This window comes from Manis pentadactyla, chromosome 16 (assembly GCF_030020395.1).
Source record: "Manis pentadactyla isolate mManPen7 chromosome 16, mManPen7.hap1, whole genome shotgun sequence".
NCBI classification, from domain to species: Eukaryota; Metazoa; Chordata; class Mammalia; order Pholidota; family Manidae; genus Manis; species Manis pentadactyla.
Genome location: NC_080034.1, coordinates 45,781,828 through 45,802,334, shown reverse-complemented (window position 1 = coordinate 45,802,334; position 20,507 = coordinate 45,781,828). Strand labels below are relative to the sequence as shown.

Below are 20,507 nucleotides of genomic sequence, written 5' to 3'. Positions count from 1 at the left end.
TGTATATCAAGTTTATAATATTATACAGACAAAAAGAATTAATTCAAATATGGTATGTACAGTATTCAGACTATAGCCACTTAAGGGAATATAATTTGTGGAGAAAGTGAAGGCTCCTATGGTCAGGATTCTCCCGGGGCCCTGGTCGGCTTGCTCATTACACACATGTGGGAAATACGTTGTTATTGAGTATATAAAGAGTTCCACCCAGTGCTCTGGGCTGTTGCATGACTGCTTGGCTGCAGGAGAGCACAGATTGGAGTGGTGACAGCGCTGAGGACAAAGACTGAGATGGCTGCAGGAACAGAGAGTCCCAGAGGCAGAGACCAGCTTGCTGCATGCAGACTTTCTCTGGGTGAACGGGATTCTAGTGACTGACTTGCCACCATGGAAATAAAGTTGGATATAAACCCTTTTACCCCAAGAACGTTACACTGTCTTTTATTCAGTCTCACTGAATCCATAGTGAACTTGTCCAGGACTGAAACCCATTAGCAAGATAAAATTCAAGACAAACAAGGCAAGCAAAGAAATTTGAACTTCACATAGTATATGTGTTGTTGCTAGTGATATTGACATTGTAAATTCGAAACTATTTTGTTTATATTGTAAGAGCCAACTGAGTGACTATATTGATGCTATTGAGAACCAGGGTTTTCACTGCGGGAGAAGGGAAAAACAAATGTGCAATGGCAAAAATGAAAAAAATTCTGTGGAGTCGTACTTATACGGAGATATCCTATAAAATCTGGGGGTGGGGAAAATGAACAGATATTCCAGTTCATAAGTCCATTGATAGGCTCTAGAAGCAACTATATATCCCACTACCAATGGGCTTATGTATTGCCCCAAACCCAGCTCTTAGTTTCTGTATACCATTCTCTACTCAAAGGAACCAGAGCTTCACGGAGCAATGGTTGACTCCAGGTCAAGCACAAGAAAACTATGGGCCTAGAATATCTTATGCAAGAAAGTAAAGTGCACAGAAACTGTTTATTTGCAAGAAATGGCAAAGTGGAATGAATGTGCCTCAGTTTCCTCCTCTGTTAAATGGTGATAATTGTAGCTTTCAGGGTTGTTATGCGGAATAAATGAGTTAGTGTACGTAAAACATTACGTTAGCTGTTATTATATTGCCACCCTGCCATAGAATATGCCATGTAGCACCTCACTACATCTGGAGTGGGTATTCATTATGGAGGAGAAGAGAGGGGAGTGGAAACCTCCGATCCTCCTAGAAGGGCCGCAGCCAGTACCGCTGTTTCTCCAGAGGGCGGCCAGGTCTGACGCACTTCCTGCTTTTGTAGTTTTCCGTTGTCTGGTTTGCGGTTGTCAAGGACTCGTAGGTGGTGCGGTTTGGGCTGGGTGGCCTCTCCTCACACGGATGCCCGGTGAGTTTTGAAGTCGGGCTACGCCGAATGGGTGTGGGGAGGCGGAAGCGGGGGTTTCTTGGGCACTTGGCCAGGCAGGTGAAGAGCAGAGGCGGCTGCCCAGGACCTGGAAGGGCCTTGTTAAAGTCAGCGTCCTTGCCCACACCCCCTTCATCTGTTCCCACTCTAGTCCCAGCGTCGCTGCCTCTGTGAACTGTGCCTCTTAGAACAAAAACAGATAAGGAGACAGAAGAATGTTTGTATTCTCCCACGTCTGTCATTCTCTAGTGAGGACTTAACTTTAAACAATGAGCAAGTATAATATGCCACATCCTTTCTTACTCTGATTCACAGAGTGCAAAGTATCTTGCCATCTTTTTTTTTTTTTTTCAAAACCAATATTAAACAGCACTTATTTTGTGTCAGGGAAGCACTGTTCAAAGCAATTTCCAAGTAGTAACTTACTTGCTTTTCATAGCTACGAAGTAGACACTATTATTATGTAACTGCTTCCACCCTCCCCTACCCCTTTTTAATATCCAGGGAGAAAATGAGATTAAGTAACTTGGCGAGAATCATACAGTTGGTAAGTGGGTGTAGTCAAGACTCAAATCCAGGCAGTCTGGCTCCAGAGCCCATTTTCTTGAACCCTTTGCTATGATGACTCTGCTCACTTTTTCTGCATTAGCTTTACAGCCACAACCCAGAAAGTTACTCCTCATATGATTTTGACCCTACGTCTTTTGGATCTCAGTGGTCCTGGGCCTCTAGTTAGGATTTAGAGAGAAGTATATACAGAAGATATATGTCTGTCAGAGTGTGTTCGAAAACCTGATGAAACAGACGTTGCATTTGTGTGGATGGGTACACGTTTCCCTACCCGTCACCCATGTTATACTTTGGGCAATAGAAAAGATTACAGTCTTAGCTTGGCCCTGAGAGTAGGTAACAGCTGTTGATTAAGCCACCTTGAATCAAAAATTGTACATTATCTCATTAAAAGGAAGTCTGCATGTTTACCATGTGCCAGGCTTTGTGCAAAACCACTCTATATGCATTTTTTCATGTAATACTCTGGACAGTTTTACCAGGTAGTTGTCCTTAATTTATACATGAGAAGATTAGGTTCAGAAAAGTCAATCAAGTAATTGCCCAAGATCACATTGTTAGTCAGAATGCACAGCTAGATCTGCCTGTGTAGTCCACTATCTTATATTACTTTCTACTCACCTCAGAAGAAAAAAAAAGAAAAAATACGGGCCATGTTGTGTGTGTGCATGCATGTATATGATTGAAGATGGATAGACAGTGTCTGAAAGGATACTTTCCAATCTTTTAATGTCAATTTCTGGAGAGTAGAACTTGGTGAAGGAATTCTTTATTCCATACTTTTTGTATTTTTTTTAATATGAAAACTAACTGCAATATAGATTATGACTGAGGGCAAAAGGTGGGGCTCATGATATAAGAGCTGGAAGGAGGAAGAGGGTGGACTGGAAAAGGTGAGGATGACTTCAAATAGGATGTGAGATTCGGATCAAGCTGCAGATTAGGCAGATTTTGAATAGTGCAGAAGGCAAAACCAAGGATATGAAACAGGGACGGGAAAAGCCTATTTAAAGAACAGTGAGAAACAAAGCCTAAATGGATTTGTTTTTGCATGTTGAATAGAGGAAAACAAGAGTGGGGCCAGACAGTGGAAGCTAGGAACCAGGCTTGAGAGTTTGGGAATTAATACAATAAGTTGTGGGGAGACATAGATGTTGACCTCAAGTGAGGGTGGGGATATGTATTATGATAAAGGCACATTTGCATTGTGTGCTGCTTAGTTTTCACCTACGTGCATAGCCTTGGTGGAGAGCATCCCTCCATAAGAATGATGGTTGATTTAGGGGTGTTGAGATTGCCAAGACTCTAGGAGAAACCAGCTTTAAAAGGCTGATACATTTTTTTCAGATGGGAGAGGTTATTATGTTAATTACATACTTATATACAGTGGAGTAGTGATCTTGAATGGGAGATTAGTGACTGTATTTGTGACCATGAGGGCAGGGTTATAAAACATTTGGGAAGCCTTTTTAGAGACACTGGATTCAAAGAACTAAGATGTGCCAGTGTGAGGCCATGAGTATTTAGGCCACCAGATAAAAGCAAAATCTGGAGGGAAACCAAAAGGGAACCTAGGATTTACAGTAAATAGAAATTGATCTTAGTGAAACTGATTAAAGATTTAAAACACCATATACTGGAAATGATTTCTATCGGCAGAGCTCAAAGCTTCAACTGCATTATCTATGGTTAGAAAAATTGACTTGAAACCAAGGTGGATGGGCAGCCTTTAGGAAAAGACATTTTTCAGGGCCCCAGACAGAAGAAAAAAATAAGAGAACATGAGTGTCTGTTTAATCCTTTGAACTCAGGCCAGATTGATTGAGCAACATGAAACACATATTCTTGATTTACTTTTTTGATATTTGTACCCCAAAACTTTTGCACCCTAGAACAGAACATGCCTAAAGCCGCCATCATCTCTCCCCTAGATTATTGTCATTGCTTTTCTCCCTCCTTCCACTTTTTCCTGTGGTCTATCATCAACAGCAGCCAGTTGTGTTTTTATATTAAATCTAAGTAAAATTTTGTCACCCCTCTGCTGAAAACTTCTGATGGCTTTCCACATCTCTTAGAGTACACAGCAGAGCCTTTACAATGGCTCTTCTTGAATTGTTCCCAGTCCAACTTCATCTCTTATCCCTGTCCCTCTTTCTCTATTCTGGCCACATTATTCATTCAACTGACTGTTCCTTGGAGAATCCAGGCACACTCCTACCTCCAAGAACTCAATGCTCACTCTGCCTGGAACGGTCTTTCTACAGCGATAGTGTGACTTTGATCCTCACTTCCTTCATGTCTCTGTGAAATACTACCATATCAACAAGGCCTTCCCTGACTACCCTACATAAAATAGAACCCTTTCTTCCCCTTTACTCCCTATCTCCTTTGCCTTTATTTTTCTGCATAGCACCTAACACCACTTGGCATATATTTAATTATTGTCTATCCCCTTTGGCCACTTTCCTCACAGTGTGTCCTCCCACCAACATAGAGGAGAGAGATAGTAGTATGATGGTTGATACTATGAATTCTGAGATTGGATTTGCTGGGTTTGAATTACAGCTTCACTACTTACTACCTGTGAAACCTTGGGCAAGTGACTTAAACTCTTTGCACCCCAGTTTTCTCATCTGTAGTGTGGAAGTAATAATAATACCTTACTCAGAGTTGTTTGAGGATTAAAGCAGTTAATATATGTAAAGCATCTAGAACCATGCCTGGTAACTTAAAAGCACTCTAAGTGTCAGCTATTATTAATATTGTCGTTAGAGTGGAAATTCCATGAGAGCAGGGACTTTGTTCGCAGCTTATCTCCAGTACCTAAAGCAGCACATGGAATATGGTAGACTCTGAAAAAACATCTGCTAAATGGGTAGTGTTTGAAAAGTTTTGACAGAAAAATATAATGTGATCACAGTGGTCACGAGTAAGCACCAAGAAAAGTTAGGAGAAAAAAACATGAATTCAGGCATCCTATCATTGGAGAAAAACCCTCTTTACCCCTTCTGGGGTAGTGACTACTAATCAACCAAGCCAAAGATGTTAGAAATTTGTGAAGAGGATTATGTCTGCAAGTCACCCAAAAGGTTGCTGGTGGTTTCTCTCTCCTTGATAAGGATAACCAGTAACAGCAATATGAATTTAACTTTTCTTCTAGTTGTAGCGTGATCAGTGTTCACTTGTAATTTATATACTCTAAACTTTGTTTTTTAAATTTTGCAATGTATGCCAATACCTAAGAATAGCATAGGGTTATTTTTACAATGAATTACAATAATTTTACTTAAAATTAGAAGCATTTTTTGAGCTATAGATTATGATTCGTATGTAGGTCATGAAATCTATGTGGTGGGCAGTGATCAGGAATTTTTTTTAATAGGATTAAAAATAATAGTGTATATCACATAAGGTAAGGCTATATAGTGTTTTATGAATAATTTCAGTTATTTGTGTGTGTATCTCACTCATACATAAACATACATTCATATGCACTTGTATGTGTGTTCTGGGTCTCAATGTAAAATAATTTCTTACTTGAAGGTACTGGTCAAATGTTTGAAAGCCTCTGCCCCAAAAGAGTGCTTGGATATCACTAGGTCATATATTTACATTTCTTTCGTTAATTACTATCCTAGTTTAGATTGTCCATAAGCTTTAAGTGGTCAGAGATATTTGTCTCTTTGTTAGCATCAATTTTATATACAGTTGCCTAATCTCCATCATCCATTTCTAAGAAATTAAAAAAGAGTGCCAATTCTACCCATTTAAAAATATTGGAACTATATTTCCTTCATTTTAATATCTCTAAGTCCACTCCAGTTGACTACTTTCTGATTCTTTTTCCATAGTGTTTAGGTCACTAGGATAATTCATTTAATCTTTAGATAAACATGATAAGAAAAATAACAATAGTGGTAATTAATAATATTTTAGTTTGTCAAGCTGCCAGCTTCTTGTGCTCTTTATCCATGATCTTATTTTATCTGTATATCAACCTAGAAAGATAGGTAAGGCTGGTTTTAGAATCCCTGTTTTATAGATAGAGTAGACTAAGGGTGAAAACGTGAAGCCCAAGCCCACGGAAGGAGTACGTGGAGGAGCATGCCTCCATCCCTTATCTGACCCACTCCTAACACAGATCTCTTTCCTCCACACCTCACATGATTGGAGGGATTCTGCCTCTCCAGCCCAAGTGCATTTATTTAGCTCCTTATTCCATCTTTTTATTTTCTTTCTCTTCCTCCTCCATTTTGTTTCCTTTTCTCCTTGATTCTTAGTGTCATCTGTGACTACTTGGGGCCACAGTGCTTATTACCTCCATTCAACTAAAAACTTACATGAGTTTAGTATCTTGCCATTCAAATGGAAGTCCAGTGTATTCCAGATGGTTTATTTGAGCTGATTTATTCAGGAGAATCAAAATGTTCCCTTTCTTCAATAAAACTTGTGAGTGGAGTTTTTTTCTATTTTCTTTCCTGTATTATCTGCATCAGTATTTGCAGGTGGTAGTCCTTATTAATCATGCATTCAATGTTCTTCATTAGACAAAGTGATTGATTTTGGTGTAAATATCACCAGTGCCTGTAGCAGAAAAGAATTTCTACATTCTAATTTTTTTTCTCTGCAAATTATTTTTTTAGATTTTGGATTTCTAGAAGAAAAAAACAAGGGGGAATTACTAAGAATAGATTATTTCTGAATAGTTGAACATAAAATGGCTGCAGCCTTGGCCCTTCAGACTCCAGAGATGCAGGAGGGACTTCTGGCAGAGAAGGTAAAAGAGGAAGAAGAGGACCATGTCTGTGGGCAAGAATCTGGCCTATTGAAGGAAACCCTTCATAACAGAGAGATCTTTCGTAGACGCTTCAGGCAATTCTGCTATCAGGAGACACCTGGGCCCCGGGAGGCTCTTGGAAGACTCCAGGAGCTCTGCCATCAGTGGCTGAGACCAGAGATACACACCAAGGAGCAGATCCTGGAGCTGCTAGTGCTGGAGCAGTTCCTGACCATCCTGCCTGAGGAGCTCCAGGCCTGGGTGAGAGACCACCGCCCAGTGAGTGGTGAAGAGGTGGTGACAGTGCTGGAGGATTTGGAGAGAGAGCTGGATGAACCAGAACAGCAGGTGAGAAGATGGGAGAACAGGTGTTTATACCTGTAGGAGCAAGTAAGGGAGTTTAGTGCCACAAGAGGGAGAAGGATTTCGTTATGCCTCACTTGATCTGTTCTCGGCTCTTAATCTCTTGCCTATTCTTCTTTTCCAGTTTATTGGTCCTTTTCTTCTCCTTTGGCCCTAATAAGGCCTCCTTGCAGTGTTTTCTCTGATTGGTTCCCAACTCTCCTTAATTTTCACCAGGTCCTAACCTGTGCTCACAAACAGAAAGAGTTCGTGAAGGAGAAATCTAATCTAGGAGCAGCTCAGGAGTTGCCATGTGGCCAGCTCCAAACTCTGGAAGAGCAGCATCAATGTAACTTGCAAGAGGTGTGCCCACTTGAGGAAATTGGTGAGGATTAAAATTTTCTCAGGAAGCCTACCTTATTCCCTGAATGTTCATCAATTCAGCACATTTATATAGTGTCTGCTATGTGCCAGGCACTGTGCTAGGTAGAAGGATACAGTGATGAGCAATGTAGATGTGTCCCCTGACCTCAGGAAGTTTACAGTCTGGTGGAAGAGGCAGACCAAGCAGTTAGAATATATTGCATCTTCTCCCTGAGGTTGGGGTATAACTGTTTAGAGTGGAAAAGTAAAGAGAAAACGTGGTTACTTGTCCCCTTCCATGTATTCTCCTGGCCAGTTTTTTTCTTTTTCCTTTGAAAACATAACATTCATGTAATCCATTTATTATTTCAGATGATGAGGCCAGGACTTGGAATGTGGAATTAGCCCAAAAGAGGGAGCCTTATAAAGAACTAAAATCTCTTGTGGTGGTACCTGAAAAACTGAATGGTGATGTTATTCAGATACCTGAATGTGGAGACACCTGTGATCACAAAGGCCGATTGGAAAGGCAATGGGGAAGCTCTTCAGTGGAGAGACCCTATATCTGTGGTGAATGTGGAAAAAGCTTCACCCAGAATTCTATCCTTATTGAGCACCAGAGAACACACACAGGTGAGAAGCCCTATGAGTGTGATGAGTGTGGGCGGGCCTTCAGCCAGCGGTCAGGCCTGTTCCAGCACCAGAGACTCCACACTGGGGAGAAGCGCTACCAGTGCAGCATTTGTGGCAAAGCCTTCAGCCAGAATGCTGGGCTATTCCATCACCTCAGAATCCACACTGGGGAAAAACCTTACCAGTGCAATCAATGCAGTAAGAGCTTTAGTCGACGTTCCGTCCTCATTAAGCATCAGAGAATTCACACTGGAGAAAGACCTTATAAGTGTGAAGAATGTGGCAAGAGCTTCATTTACCATTGCAACCTCATCCAGCATCAGAAAGTCCACCCTGTGACTGAATCCAGCTAGCTTCCTGGAACAGGGCAACATTTCCAGATATCAGACTACCAGGCAAGGTAGCAAGGTTGGTTCTTACTTTGTCCCTAAGAGAACAATAATAGTTTAAACATTTAGCAGATGAAGCTTCAAAGAAAACCAGTGAAAATCTCCTTATTTTTATGCTGAGAGAAATACAATAATATTTTAAATATATCTGTCAAGTTCTCTGTGACATCCATGTATTTAGCAATACTTAATATTGTTATTTTGACTTCCTCACATAGTCTCACACACACCTGTGCAAAAAGCTGTCTAGGTGTACTTCTGGAAAACTTCATCATCCTAGTTTTAAAAATCTTTTTTAGAAACTTTCAAAAATCATATGTAGACTGAGTACAAAATAATGTCAAAGGTAGTTCAATGAATATTTAAAAATTAATTTTAAAATAATTGCAATAAAATCTGTTCTGTAAACTATTTGACTATTTTCCATCCTCATAATACATGAAAGAGGGCAGATGAATCCTCCCATCAATATACAAAAGACTTTTCCCTATAGGATTTTAGTAGCTCAGCCTTCAGCTAGGAACCAAGGAATTGAATCACCCATATGTTAGTCACTCAGTGGCTGGTCATAACACATACTGCTCATGGTTTTAAATTTGTGCAAAGACCAAGAAACTTAGCCAAAATTCTGGAATCTCACTTCAGATCTTTGTTTAAAAATATAGGCTTCTTTGCATTTTTCCTGTGACTTATGAGCATTTGGGGGTTTTACTTTTTTTAATTTAATATTTTGTTATAGAAAATTTCAAACATATACAAAACTAGAGAGAAAAGATTAGTCTTCCATGTTGATGCCTTTTATAGCCTCCATGGCTCTCAACATTGCCTGTTGATTACCACCCGCTGTCATACAGAAAAAAATTTCTTTCCTTTAACACTGATTGTTTACCAAGCTTTATATTAAGCCCAGGAGACAAAGAAATGACAAACCTGTGGTCATAACAATCCAGATTGTTATATACAATACATAGCGAGTAATTTAAGATTCTAGAAACACTGTAAGGGGCCTTAAAGATCACTTCTGTGTGCCGTTATTTTACAGATAAGAAAGCAGAGGCTCTGTAAGTAACCATATAAAGTTATACAAGTAGTTTGAGCTGGAACTAGAACCCTGTCTCCTAATTCCTAGTGCAATATACTCTTTCTGCTAAGCTACTGGGAGCATTATATCATCAAACAAAAATTACAAGTCTATGAAACTTAAAGGACTTATAAAACATTGAGGTTTTGCTCTTTTAGTCAAAACCTCCCATTTATGTGTCCATAGTGCACAGCTTCTCTGTTTAATTTACGGTGGAGTTCCAGGAAAGACTCCTCCCACTTAATCCCTCATTTGAGATATTTTATTTATATTTATAGTGAGTGAATATTTCTTTTAAATTTCAATTTACTTAGAGTGGCTTTTTAAAAAAGATTCTTCACCTGGCTCAAATATGAAAACAACATAAAAAAAGGTCCCTATCTCTCCCCTTATAGGCAACCATTTTTCTAGTTAATCTTATTTCCTCTATTATACAGAAAGATGGCATACTATTTACAGTCTTCTACACCTTGCTGTTTTTTTTATTTTTTATTTTGATGTCATTAATCTACAATTACATGAGGAACATTATGTTTACTAGACTCTCCCCTTCACCAAGTCCCCCCCACATACCCCATTAGTCACTGTCCATCAGAGTAGTGAGATGCTGTAAAATCACTATTTGTCTTCTCTGTGTTGCACAGCCCTCCCGTGCCCCCCTACATTATACATGCTAATCGTAAGGCCCCCTTTCTTCTTACCCCCCCTTCTCCCTTCCCACCCATCCTCCCCAGTCCCTTTCCTTTTGATAACTGTTAGTCCTTTCTTGGGTTCTGTGATTCTGCTATTGTTTTGTTCCTTCAGTTTTTCTTTGTTCTTTTACTCCACAGATGAGTGAAATCATTTGGTACGTGTCTTTCTCTACCTGGCTTTTTTCACTGAGCATAATACCCTCTAGCTCCATCCATGTTGTTGCGAATGGTAGGACTTGTTTTCTTCTTATGGCTGAATAATATTCCATTGTGTATATGTACCACATCTTCTTTATCCATTCATCTACTGATGGACACTTAGGTTGCTTCCATTTCTTGGCTATTGTAAATAGTACTATGGTAAACATATGGGTACATCTGTCTTTTTCAAATTGGGCTGCTGCATTCTTAGGGTAAATTCCTAGAAGTGGGATTCCTGGGTCAAATGGTATTTCTATTTTGAGCTTTTGGAGGAACCTCCATACTGCTTTCCACAGTGGTTGAACTAATTTACATTCCCACCAGCAGTGTAGGAGGGTTCCCCTTTCTCCACAACCTTGCCAACATTTGTTGTTGTTTGTCTTTTGGATGGTGATGATCCTTACTGGTGTGAGGTGATATCTCATTGTGGTTTTAATTTTCATTTCTCTGATGACTAGTGATGTGGAGCATCTTTTGATGTGTGTGTTGGCCATCTGAATTTCTTCTTTGGAGAACTGTCTGTTCAGCTCCTCTGCCCATTTTTTAATTGGATTGTACACTTTTTCTTTGTTGAGGTGCATGAGCTCTTTTTATAATTTGGATGTCAACCCTTTATCGGATCTGTTATTTATGAATATATTCTCCCATACTGTAGGCTGCCTTTTTGTTCCATTGATGGTGTCCTTTGCTGTACAGAAGCTTTTCAGCTTGATATAGTCCCATTTGTTCATTTTTGCTTTTGTTTCCCTTGCCTGAGGAGATATGTTCATGAAGAAGCCGCTCATGTTTATGTCCAGGAGATTTTTGCCTATGTTTTTTTCTAAGAGTTTTATGGTTTTGTGGCTTACATTCAGGTCTTGTATCCATTTCGAATTTACTTTTGTGTATGGGGTTAGACAATGATCCAGTTTCATTCTCTTACATGTAGCTGTCCCACCTTGCTGTTTTTATGAAACAATACAATCTGTAGAGATTTCATCATAACAACTTCTTCATTCTGTTTACAAGTGGATAATATCTCAGTTGTTGGTTTCCATAGTTTATTCAACATAATCCTATAGGTGAGAACTCACTATGTTACATACTGTTTCATTCTTCTCAATTTAGTCCAAGTCAAACTATTTCTATTTAAAAGCTAAGAACTTCTACATGAGCTCAGAAACAGGGTTTGGGCAACTAGAATTGCACATAATTCTATAGAGAAATAGAGAAGTGATGACTGGTGGTTTTCAGTTTCATGTATTTGGCTTTATTATATATTCTTAGATCTAATATTTCAAACTACTTGTGTCACTACTTTTGGCTAACTGTAGGTAATATCAAAAATCTTAAATTTCCTCGAAATATATTTTATTGTGTCTTGAGGCTATTTCCAATAGAAATACATACAGATTTTAGAGTGAAGTTAAGGAAAATATAAAAGACTTAAGTTTGAAAGAAAATCAACTTTTCAAGTAAGTATATGGCCTGTATAGTATATTTAATACATATACTATTATACTCTGGTTAGTAATTATCTTTAGTGCCTTTCCATATGCTGAATCAGTATTTTTGGATAACTTCATTATATCAGCCCTTAGAAGATTTAAAATAATAACAGATCAGGATTTTAAAGGATGTATTTTTAATGGACTAAGTGTTTACACCTGCAGTTGAAGGCTGGATATTTGCTTTGGTTTGTGCTTTTTTTTTTACAGCTTCTCGAAAATTCTTAATTTTCTCAACAACTGGTAAAACACCAAGAAGCAAAAGATGTTATATATGCTGTAGAGACAAATGTACCACTTAGAATGCAATGATGGTTAACATGATTAAAATGACCAACAGTTCACCAAACTAACTTTTCTGGTTTTCTGATACTAACTGTGCTAATTCTGTTATGCTTTTTCTTTTATCCAGTATGCACATACCTCATTAGTTGAGAAATAATATTTGGTTTAACCTGTAGAAAATAGCATGAAGATCTTGGCTTTGTCTGTAATTATTCCAGTTTCCTGGATAGAAGTTCTTAGTTGTTTCCCTTTCACATTTCTAAATTCTCCTCACTTCTCTCTTTTCTTTGTCTACATGGCTCCTTTTATTCAAATCATGAAGTTCTCTAGCATTGATGTCCTTTCAGGTGTTCCCTGGATCAGTATCCATCCTGGCCTATCCCCTTTAAAAATCCAGTCTGAAAGAGCAGAGTAGTCAAAGTTTTATGACTGAGCAAGGTATAAGAAATACTGATTCAAATCCAATTAGAAAGCCTTATTGGTTCTTGAGGGATAATCTAGCACCCCTTTGCGCAGTTAGGACAGCGGACAATGTGCATCAAGAAATGGAGGAGAATCTTAAAACCAAAACCTTCCAACAGCAGTAGATAGAACCTAAAGACTCTTTCAGTCTAATTTTGATTTGAAGGTCAGGACTCCAGGAGAATCAAGTCTCTGTATTTTGTATTTGGAAATGACTCCTCTTTTCTATATCTAACAATACTTTTCCTTTAAAAAACATAGTTATAATTTAGTTTCGACTATATATATATTTTTTTCTGGTAAGACAAAAATTATCTGAGGTTTAAAATATATCTAAAGTCAAAATTATTATATAATATTAAATATTTTCTGTGGAGCAATTTTAAAATATAAATATATACCAGTATACATATGTGTCATTGGTTAAATTTTGAGTTAGTAATTGAGAGAAAGGTAGATTCTCTATAGAAGGAGATGGATGAGAGAGGAAAGTGTTTTAGGCAGAGGGAAAAGGGCAAGGCAAGGCCCAATTAACACACACTCAAGAACCAGAAGTTTTTCAGTTGGGCTAGGTCATTGACTTCCTGCAGGGAAGTCCAGGAATGGGAGATGGTAGATGGGGGCCAGACTGAGAGGGCCTTGAATGCTTTCCTAATGAGTTTAGTCTTTGTTTGATAAGCAGTATGGAATCACTGAAAGTATTTTGTTGTGCTATTGGAGTTTTTTTAACATAGAGTCAGAGTATTAGCTTTAAAAAGAGATTGTGGAGTTAGCCCATTTCATTTCATACCTACGTGAGAAAAGTGAAGCCCAAAGTAATTAAGCACAGGTAATCTTTCTATTTTTTAGTCACATTAAAAAACTTTTTTAAAAACAAAACTATGAACAAATCATTGTGGCTTTTATGTAGTTTCATAGACACTTAGACCTGAAATCCTGAGACACATTTTAGGCATTTGCATACAACAGTGACAGTGACAACAAAATGGAATGGAAAGAGAAAAAGGAACAAAATATGAGGCAAAATTAGGTGCTAAACTCTGGATTAGACTAACAAATGCTGACCAAAGATAAGGAAAAATAAAGAGAGATGATACAGTGACAGTATTACCACGAAATGGGCTTCATTTTTATAAAATTTATTAGAAATCTCTCCATCTCTTAGTTGGTCCAAGTGTCTTATGTACAAGCAATGAAAATAGTCTGACTGCTCTTTACTCCTCACTTTTTAAATTACTTTCTATAAAAAGGAGAATAGGGAGAAGAGTACAGTCTGTAAATCACTGTGATTTTTTTTTTTTAAGGTTTCTTTGGACCTATTTCCAGTTTTCCATGCCAACTGCCTCAGCTTTATTATGAAACTACTGTTTCTCAGTGTATATCTGTGTTAGAATCACCTGGGCTGTTTGAAGTTCAATTTCCTGTGTATCACCCTAGACTGACTGAATCAGTTTCTGAGGGCATGGCCTGGGAATCTGCATTTTAGCATATCAGTGGTTCTCAGACATAAGGCAAATGTATAATTTATTGCCCAACCTGGGACACTTCAGAATGAATGAGAATGCTACACCCAGACAACACATATAAATCAGGATGTATGTTCTTCCAACTAATGACTCTTCCAAATGATATAGAAGAGGAGACAGAATCAGAAAGAATACAATGTTCCCATGAAAGTAAGACTGAACACATATGAAAGAGTTTATTGGGGATTAGGTGTAACTACCTAGACCAAGGCAGTGATCACCTGCCTGGTTTGAAATAATAGCCATTAACAAATCTACTGGATTAGGTAAGAAACCATGAGACAGTATACCTACAAAAAAAAACAAACAAAAGAGAGACTAATCTCCACCCCCACCCCCCACACACCAAAACAAATCCCACTGTTAAAATTAGTTACCTGAATGAATCTATTGAGAGAATGGTTTATCAGATGTGAGTAAAACTGCAGTATTTCCAGAATCTCTCCCCTGGCCTTAGTCCATCTCCGTGTCAATAGGTGTTTCCAAGGGGTGGAGAGAAGTAGTGCATCTCCATATCAATAGGTGGTTACAAGGGGGAGTGAGGGCATATCAGGGCCATAGAGGTGTTGTGAGGTACTTTTGCAACCAGGTCCTGAGAGACATGGGCTAGAAGTAGACAATTGCTTGTAAGCAATAAACAGGTTTCTCCCATTTTATTTCTCCCTTTGTCTGATTTTAGCTTCAAAGGTTATTTGCCCCCGGCTGAGAACATATTTTCCCCCTGGAATTACACAGACAACATGGATGCTCTCGGAAGCTCAGGAGCATTGCAGTGGTATAGGGACTGATGGAGCACTATGGAATGTTAGACTTCAAATGTAGAGAAAAAGTGGTAAGATAAAGCACTGGAATAGAAGCTTGCAGGGATAAGGCAGAAGTTGAGCCTTTTCAGCAAGTAGCTAGGATAAATGGGGACCAGACATTGTGCCAAATGTTTTCATAAATAATCGCATTTAACCCACATAATCAATTGGCTGTGGAGCCAGTGGCCCTCTTATCTCCACATGTACCATAGACAACTGCTACAGCTGACCCTGTCCTCATGTTGCACAGTTGCCATTCCATTCACAGTGCCGGTGGAGCAAGGAGCGCCCATCACCACCGTTGCATTCTTTCAGCTCTCTGCTAATTCAGTGTACTTGGGGATCTGTAAGCCCCTAACTTGTTAGTAGTTATGTTACGCAGAGGGACCGGAGATTTTAAACATTTAAAACAGTGAAGGGCAAACCAACGTTTGCTCCTCCTGTTGTCACTCTCCTCAGGTGAGTGTTGATCATTGCTTTTGACCCTGGCGGGTGAAGGTAACGGGATAATGGGTATCTTAACAGATTCTGTGGGATTGGAACCCTGAGGCCTGGGGCCTCAGAGGATTGCCGTCCCAGCGAGTTGCTTAGAGTCGTGGCGATGAGTCTCAGAGATGCGTTGGAGCTTTGTGACATATTTCCGGTTTCTCAAGAGAGTTGCAGCCCTAGTATCCCTGTTCCTTCTCCCCTGCCGCCCCAACTCGGAGTGAGTGTAGGTGGGAAATTGGCTCAGTCTGGCCATCTGGATCCAGTTCTGTATCTTCGCAGAGATCTCAGGTCCCGGAGGTAGGAGGATGGGGCGTTGCCTTTTTTCCAGGCCTGGCTTGGGTTCCTTTCTCCTAAATCCCTCAGGATCCAGATTCCTTTTCCCTGTCAGCGTTTCCAGAAGTTTCGGAGATGCAGGGAACTGAACAGAAGTGCTGTACAGAACTAGGTTTATGCGAATCACCCGCTTCTCAGATGAGGACACAGATTTACTAGATGGCACACCACTCCAGGGTTCATCAGCTGTCTGATCCTTAAGACGAAAGAGGTGCTTTCCTATGCCTTCCCTGAGTTCAAGGGCCTTTTTAACTGAGCAGTTTTTCAGAGTGTTCGTTAAAATTCCCTATGGTAATGGTCATGGTATTGCGTATTTTTACCATAAAGCCTTACCACTTTTAAAAAGTACTTTACTATAACTTTGATCCTCACAATTTTGCAAAACGAAAGAAAGTGCTTTAAATAATGGGAATAAATCAGATAAAAGAGGTACTCTCTACCTTACAGTGTAATGAGGAAGACAGAGAAACAGTTACAATATACTGTTATAAGTGCCTTGAAGAAAATAAAACTTCATGCATAGAGGGCCTTTGGAGATGGGAAGTGGAGAGTTAGAGATAGCCTTCCTGAATAGACAATATCAGAGCTGTCTCTGTGAACTAAGAAATTGGACAGCAAGGAGGAAATGGACCTTGGGGGATAGATACAGTGTGTAACAGAGATCAGAAAACTGCAAGCAGATGAAAGAGTGTGGGTTGTAGCTTGAGCAAAGAGGAAAAGCAGTAGTAACTGGAATATGCCAAGGAATTTAGAGTGTAGGGCAATATGCTTCGCCATCTTTTTAATGTAATGGTTCATAGACAGAAAATTTGTAAGAACACTGCCCTACAGAAGAGACCAGATCAAAGGCTTCAGCTATCCCAGTTCTGCTTTGTCACCTCAGTAGCTGAGATCATTGATTTGCTGGCACTCTTGCAAGCCATCTGAGGCACCCAGTGAACTGTGGCATTGCACAGTAGATGGGAAGGTATACTCTACAGAGTGGGCAGTCTCTGGATTTAAGCAGGTGAGTAAACAATCTTACCTTGTTGAAATATTCTAGAAGCAATGTGGTGAATGGATTGGAAGGGGGCAACACTGGGAGCAAGAGAGCTAAGAGACTTGTAGTTTTCAAAGAAAGAACCAATGTTGTAAGTTGGTGAAAGTGAGACAGTGGCTATGGAAGTGAGAGAGGTTTAACTAGATTTGATGACTGAAAAAGAGAAAGATTTTTTTTTCAAGTGCTGAGCACACTGCCTGGCACATACTAAATACTATAGAGTCGTTTTTTTTAAACCATAGTTAATTTTTATATTAAAAATAAGGTTTTGGATTGATGACTAGGTGAATGAATGTGGCACCATTTTAAAAGAAATTGGTAACATTGGAAGAGACACTGGGTATGAGGGGAAAATGATGAGTTAACTTTCAGTGGTGTTGAATAGAAGATGCTCAAAAACTTGTAAGTGGAAGGGTCTAGTACACCACTGGATTATAATGGTCCAGAGCACCAAAGCAAGACTAGGGTAAAAGAATCAGATTTAGGAGTTTTCAGGTGACAGCTGAGGCTATAAAATGGGTGAGATTGCCCAAAATAAATATGGGATGAGAAGGCTAGATCTTAACTTGGGGTAACAGATATTGGTAGGCAGAAGAGCCATAAAGTTGACGAGCAATTAGAAACACATACTTATTTGACAAGCACTTACAAATACTTCCTGAGGGCCAAGTATTAGTCTAAGCACTTAACAATAATCAATGCTTGGAAAAACAGCCACAAGAGTGTAGTGTTCCTTAGGAGACCGGAAGTAGTTTGCAGCTTAGGTGCTGCAGGGACATCTGGTAAGGAAAGGACTATAAAACACCCACTGTGTTTGTATGCCAAGGAGACCGTGGTTAATTGACTTGGGAGTGACTCAAATGTGGTTTCCCTGACTGATGGGCACAATATTGTTTTCTAAAACTGTATAAAAACCTTTGAAATTATCTAGCACAATTTTGACACAAAGATGTTGATTCTTAAATGTTGAATAAATCTTTGACATGCAATATAAGCAGGCAAAGCTATTTGTATTGTTTTTCTTCATTATCTGAATATTTCACTCAAGTTCCTAGATCTAAAAGCTAAACTAATAGTCCTGTTCTTTTGGTTAACTGTAGGTATTGAAGTGTCTTTTAGTTAATTTTATGCCATTTTTCTAATGCCATTTTTGCTTGTTTTATCTTTTACAGAGTGTCTACCTTCAAATCATTGCCTTGAGTACAGCCATTCACTCTGAGTAAATGTGATCTTAGTTTAGAGTTGGTCATTATTAACAATGTGCTATGCCTGAGCACCAGCCTGAGGCACCCCTGTTACTGCAAACAAGCCTGTCTTTTGAGCTGTTTCACCCAGGAATGGATTCAGTCCAGCCTTTGGTACTGCAGAAGAACAGAAGGAATGTCAAATAGTTAAAGAATCTAGCCTGCACAGAAATGGAACTGTTCTTCGGACAAAATTTCAGGCAGTTCTGCCAGGAAGATTACCTTAGGCCTGAAGAGTCCATCTCCAGGTTCTTTGCCACCAGAGGCTGAGACCAGAAACAGACAGCAAGGAGCACACCTTAGAGCTGCTCATACTGGAGCATTTCCTGACCTTCCTGACCATCCTGTCCAAGAGCTCCAGGCGTGAGTGCAGGAGCAGGCCAGAGTATAGGGAGAAGGCTGTTCCTGTGCTGGATGATTGAGAAAAGAAGCTGGATAATCCAGGAGGAAAGGTGAGATAAGGAAGAAATGATCTAGTATCCGAATGCAGGTATTATCTCTAGAGAGAGATAAAAGAGTTGAAGTGAGAAGAAAATAGCTAAAATGTATTGCCAAAGTTATGTTCTCCTGTGTATTTTTCCCTCTCTGTCCTTTTATTCCCTGCCCGTGCAGATTAAGGGAAAGTGCTTTCTGTCCTCCTGTCCTGTGTTCCACGTTAATATTGGTTTCTTAAGCTCTATAACTCTCAACAAGTATCTGTCAAACTGTATCTAATTACCCTTTGGTCCTAGTCCTCCTACAGGGACCAGAAGTGCCAAATAGTTTAAGTAGTTTATCTGGAAGCAGCACAGGATTTACCTAGGATCCATCCCCAGCCAGAAAGGGTCAGCTTAACTCTGAGTCTTAGATGCTGCATCCTGTTCAGGAGAAAGGTGTGGAGGAGATTCCACTGGGAAAAAATGGGAAATGCTGGTATCTTTTTGAATTCTTCCAAATGGACTTCACTAAAATTTTTGCCTACCTTTCATTTGATCTAACATCTGTTCCTCTTTTAACCAGTTCCTCTAAGCATACCGTTCTAACCTTGACTATAATTCTTTTCTTCCTTTACTTCTCTGCATTAAAATTGTTGGAAAATACTGCTCATATTGAGTGGTTCGTTTTCTCCATTCTAACTTATTACCAACCTTCCTGACCCAGACCTCTTATCCCCAAAGCAGAACATTTTCCTATACTGAAGCATTGGCTTCAATGGCTACATAGAATACAGAAAATTTTAATGTGTATATTTTTAAATGGACATACATACAATAAAATGTACAAATCTCAGCATACAGCTTAATGAAGTTTGATATGTATATAAACTCATGTAACCAGTCATCCAGATCAAGATAATCAAACGTTCTGACTAATTTTTCCCCCTTCACCTGCTTCATCTATTCCTCACCCCTTTTTGTGTGTTTATGAGCCTATTTCTGTTTTGTTTGTTTCGGTTTTTAGATTCCACATATAAGTGAAATCATATGGTATTTGTCTTTCCCTGACTTACTTTACTTAGCATAGTACCCTTTGGTCTATCCATGTTTTTGCAAATGGCAAGATTTCATTCTTTTTTATGACTCAGTAATATGTCATTGCGTATATGTACCACATCTTCTTTATCCATTCATCTATCAATGGATACTTAGGTGGCTTCCATATTTTGGCTGTTGTAAACAATGTAGCAATGAACATGAGGGTACATATATCTTTTCAAATTAATGTTTTTGTGTTCTTTGAGCAAATATCCACAAGTGGAATTACTGGATCACATGGTAATTATATTTTTAGTATTTTGAAGAACCTCCATACTGCTTTCCACAATGGTTGCACCAATTTACATTCTCACTAATAGCACAGGAATGTTCCCTTTTCTCCACATCCTCACCAACACTTGTTACTTCTTTTTTTTGGTATTATTCATGTACAATTACATGAGCAACATTATGGTTACTAGGCTCCCCCTATTATCAAGTCCCCAACACACCCCATTACAGTCACTGTCCATCAGCATAGTAAGGTGCTATAGAATCATTACTTGTCTTCCCTGTGTTATACTGCCTTCCCTGTACTGCCCACCCAGCTTCATTATGTATGCTAATAATAGTATCCCTTTTTCCCCCTTATCCCTCCCCTCCCACCCGTCCTCCCCAGTCCCTTTCCCTTTGGTAACTCTTAGTCCATTCTTGGGTTCTGAGAGTCTGCTGCTGTTTTGTTCCTTCAGTTTTTCCTTTGTTCTTATACTCCACAGATGAGTGAAATCATTTGATACTTCTCTTTCTCCACCTGCCTTATTTCACTGAGCATAATAACCTCTAGCTTCATCCATGTTGTTGCAAATAGTAGGATTTGTTTTCTTCTTATGGCTGAATAATATTCCATTGTTTATATGTACCACATCTT

General features: G+C 39.2%; 1 protein-coding gene across 2 annotated transcripts; it reads left to right on the top strand.

The window, feature by feature from the left end:
- Window positions 1-1,300: 1,300 nt before the first annotated feature.
- ZSCAN23 (zinc finger and SCAN domain containing 23) lies at window positions 1,301-8,894 on the top strand. 2 transcript variants are annotated; one of them, XM_036907069.2, is made up of 4 exons: window positions 1,301-1,391; window positions 6,623-7,017; window positions 7,336-7,483; window positions 7,834-8,894. In XM_036907069.2, the coding sequence occupies exons 2-4, from the start codon at window positions 6,697-6,699 to the stop codon at window positions 8,445-8,447; spliced, it is 1,083 nt and encodes a 360-aa protein (XP_036762964.2). In that variant the 5' UTR covers window positions 1,301-1,391; window positions 6,623-6,696; the 3' UTR covers window positions 8,448-8,894. The 2 variants fall into 2 exon arrangements, with proteins under 2 accessions (XP_036762964.2, XP_036762963.2); XM_036907068.2 differs by having other exon boundaries at window positions 6,623-7,104.
- Window positions 8,895-20,507: the final 11,613 nt, after the last annotated feature.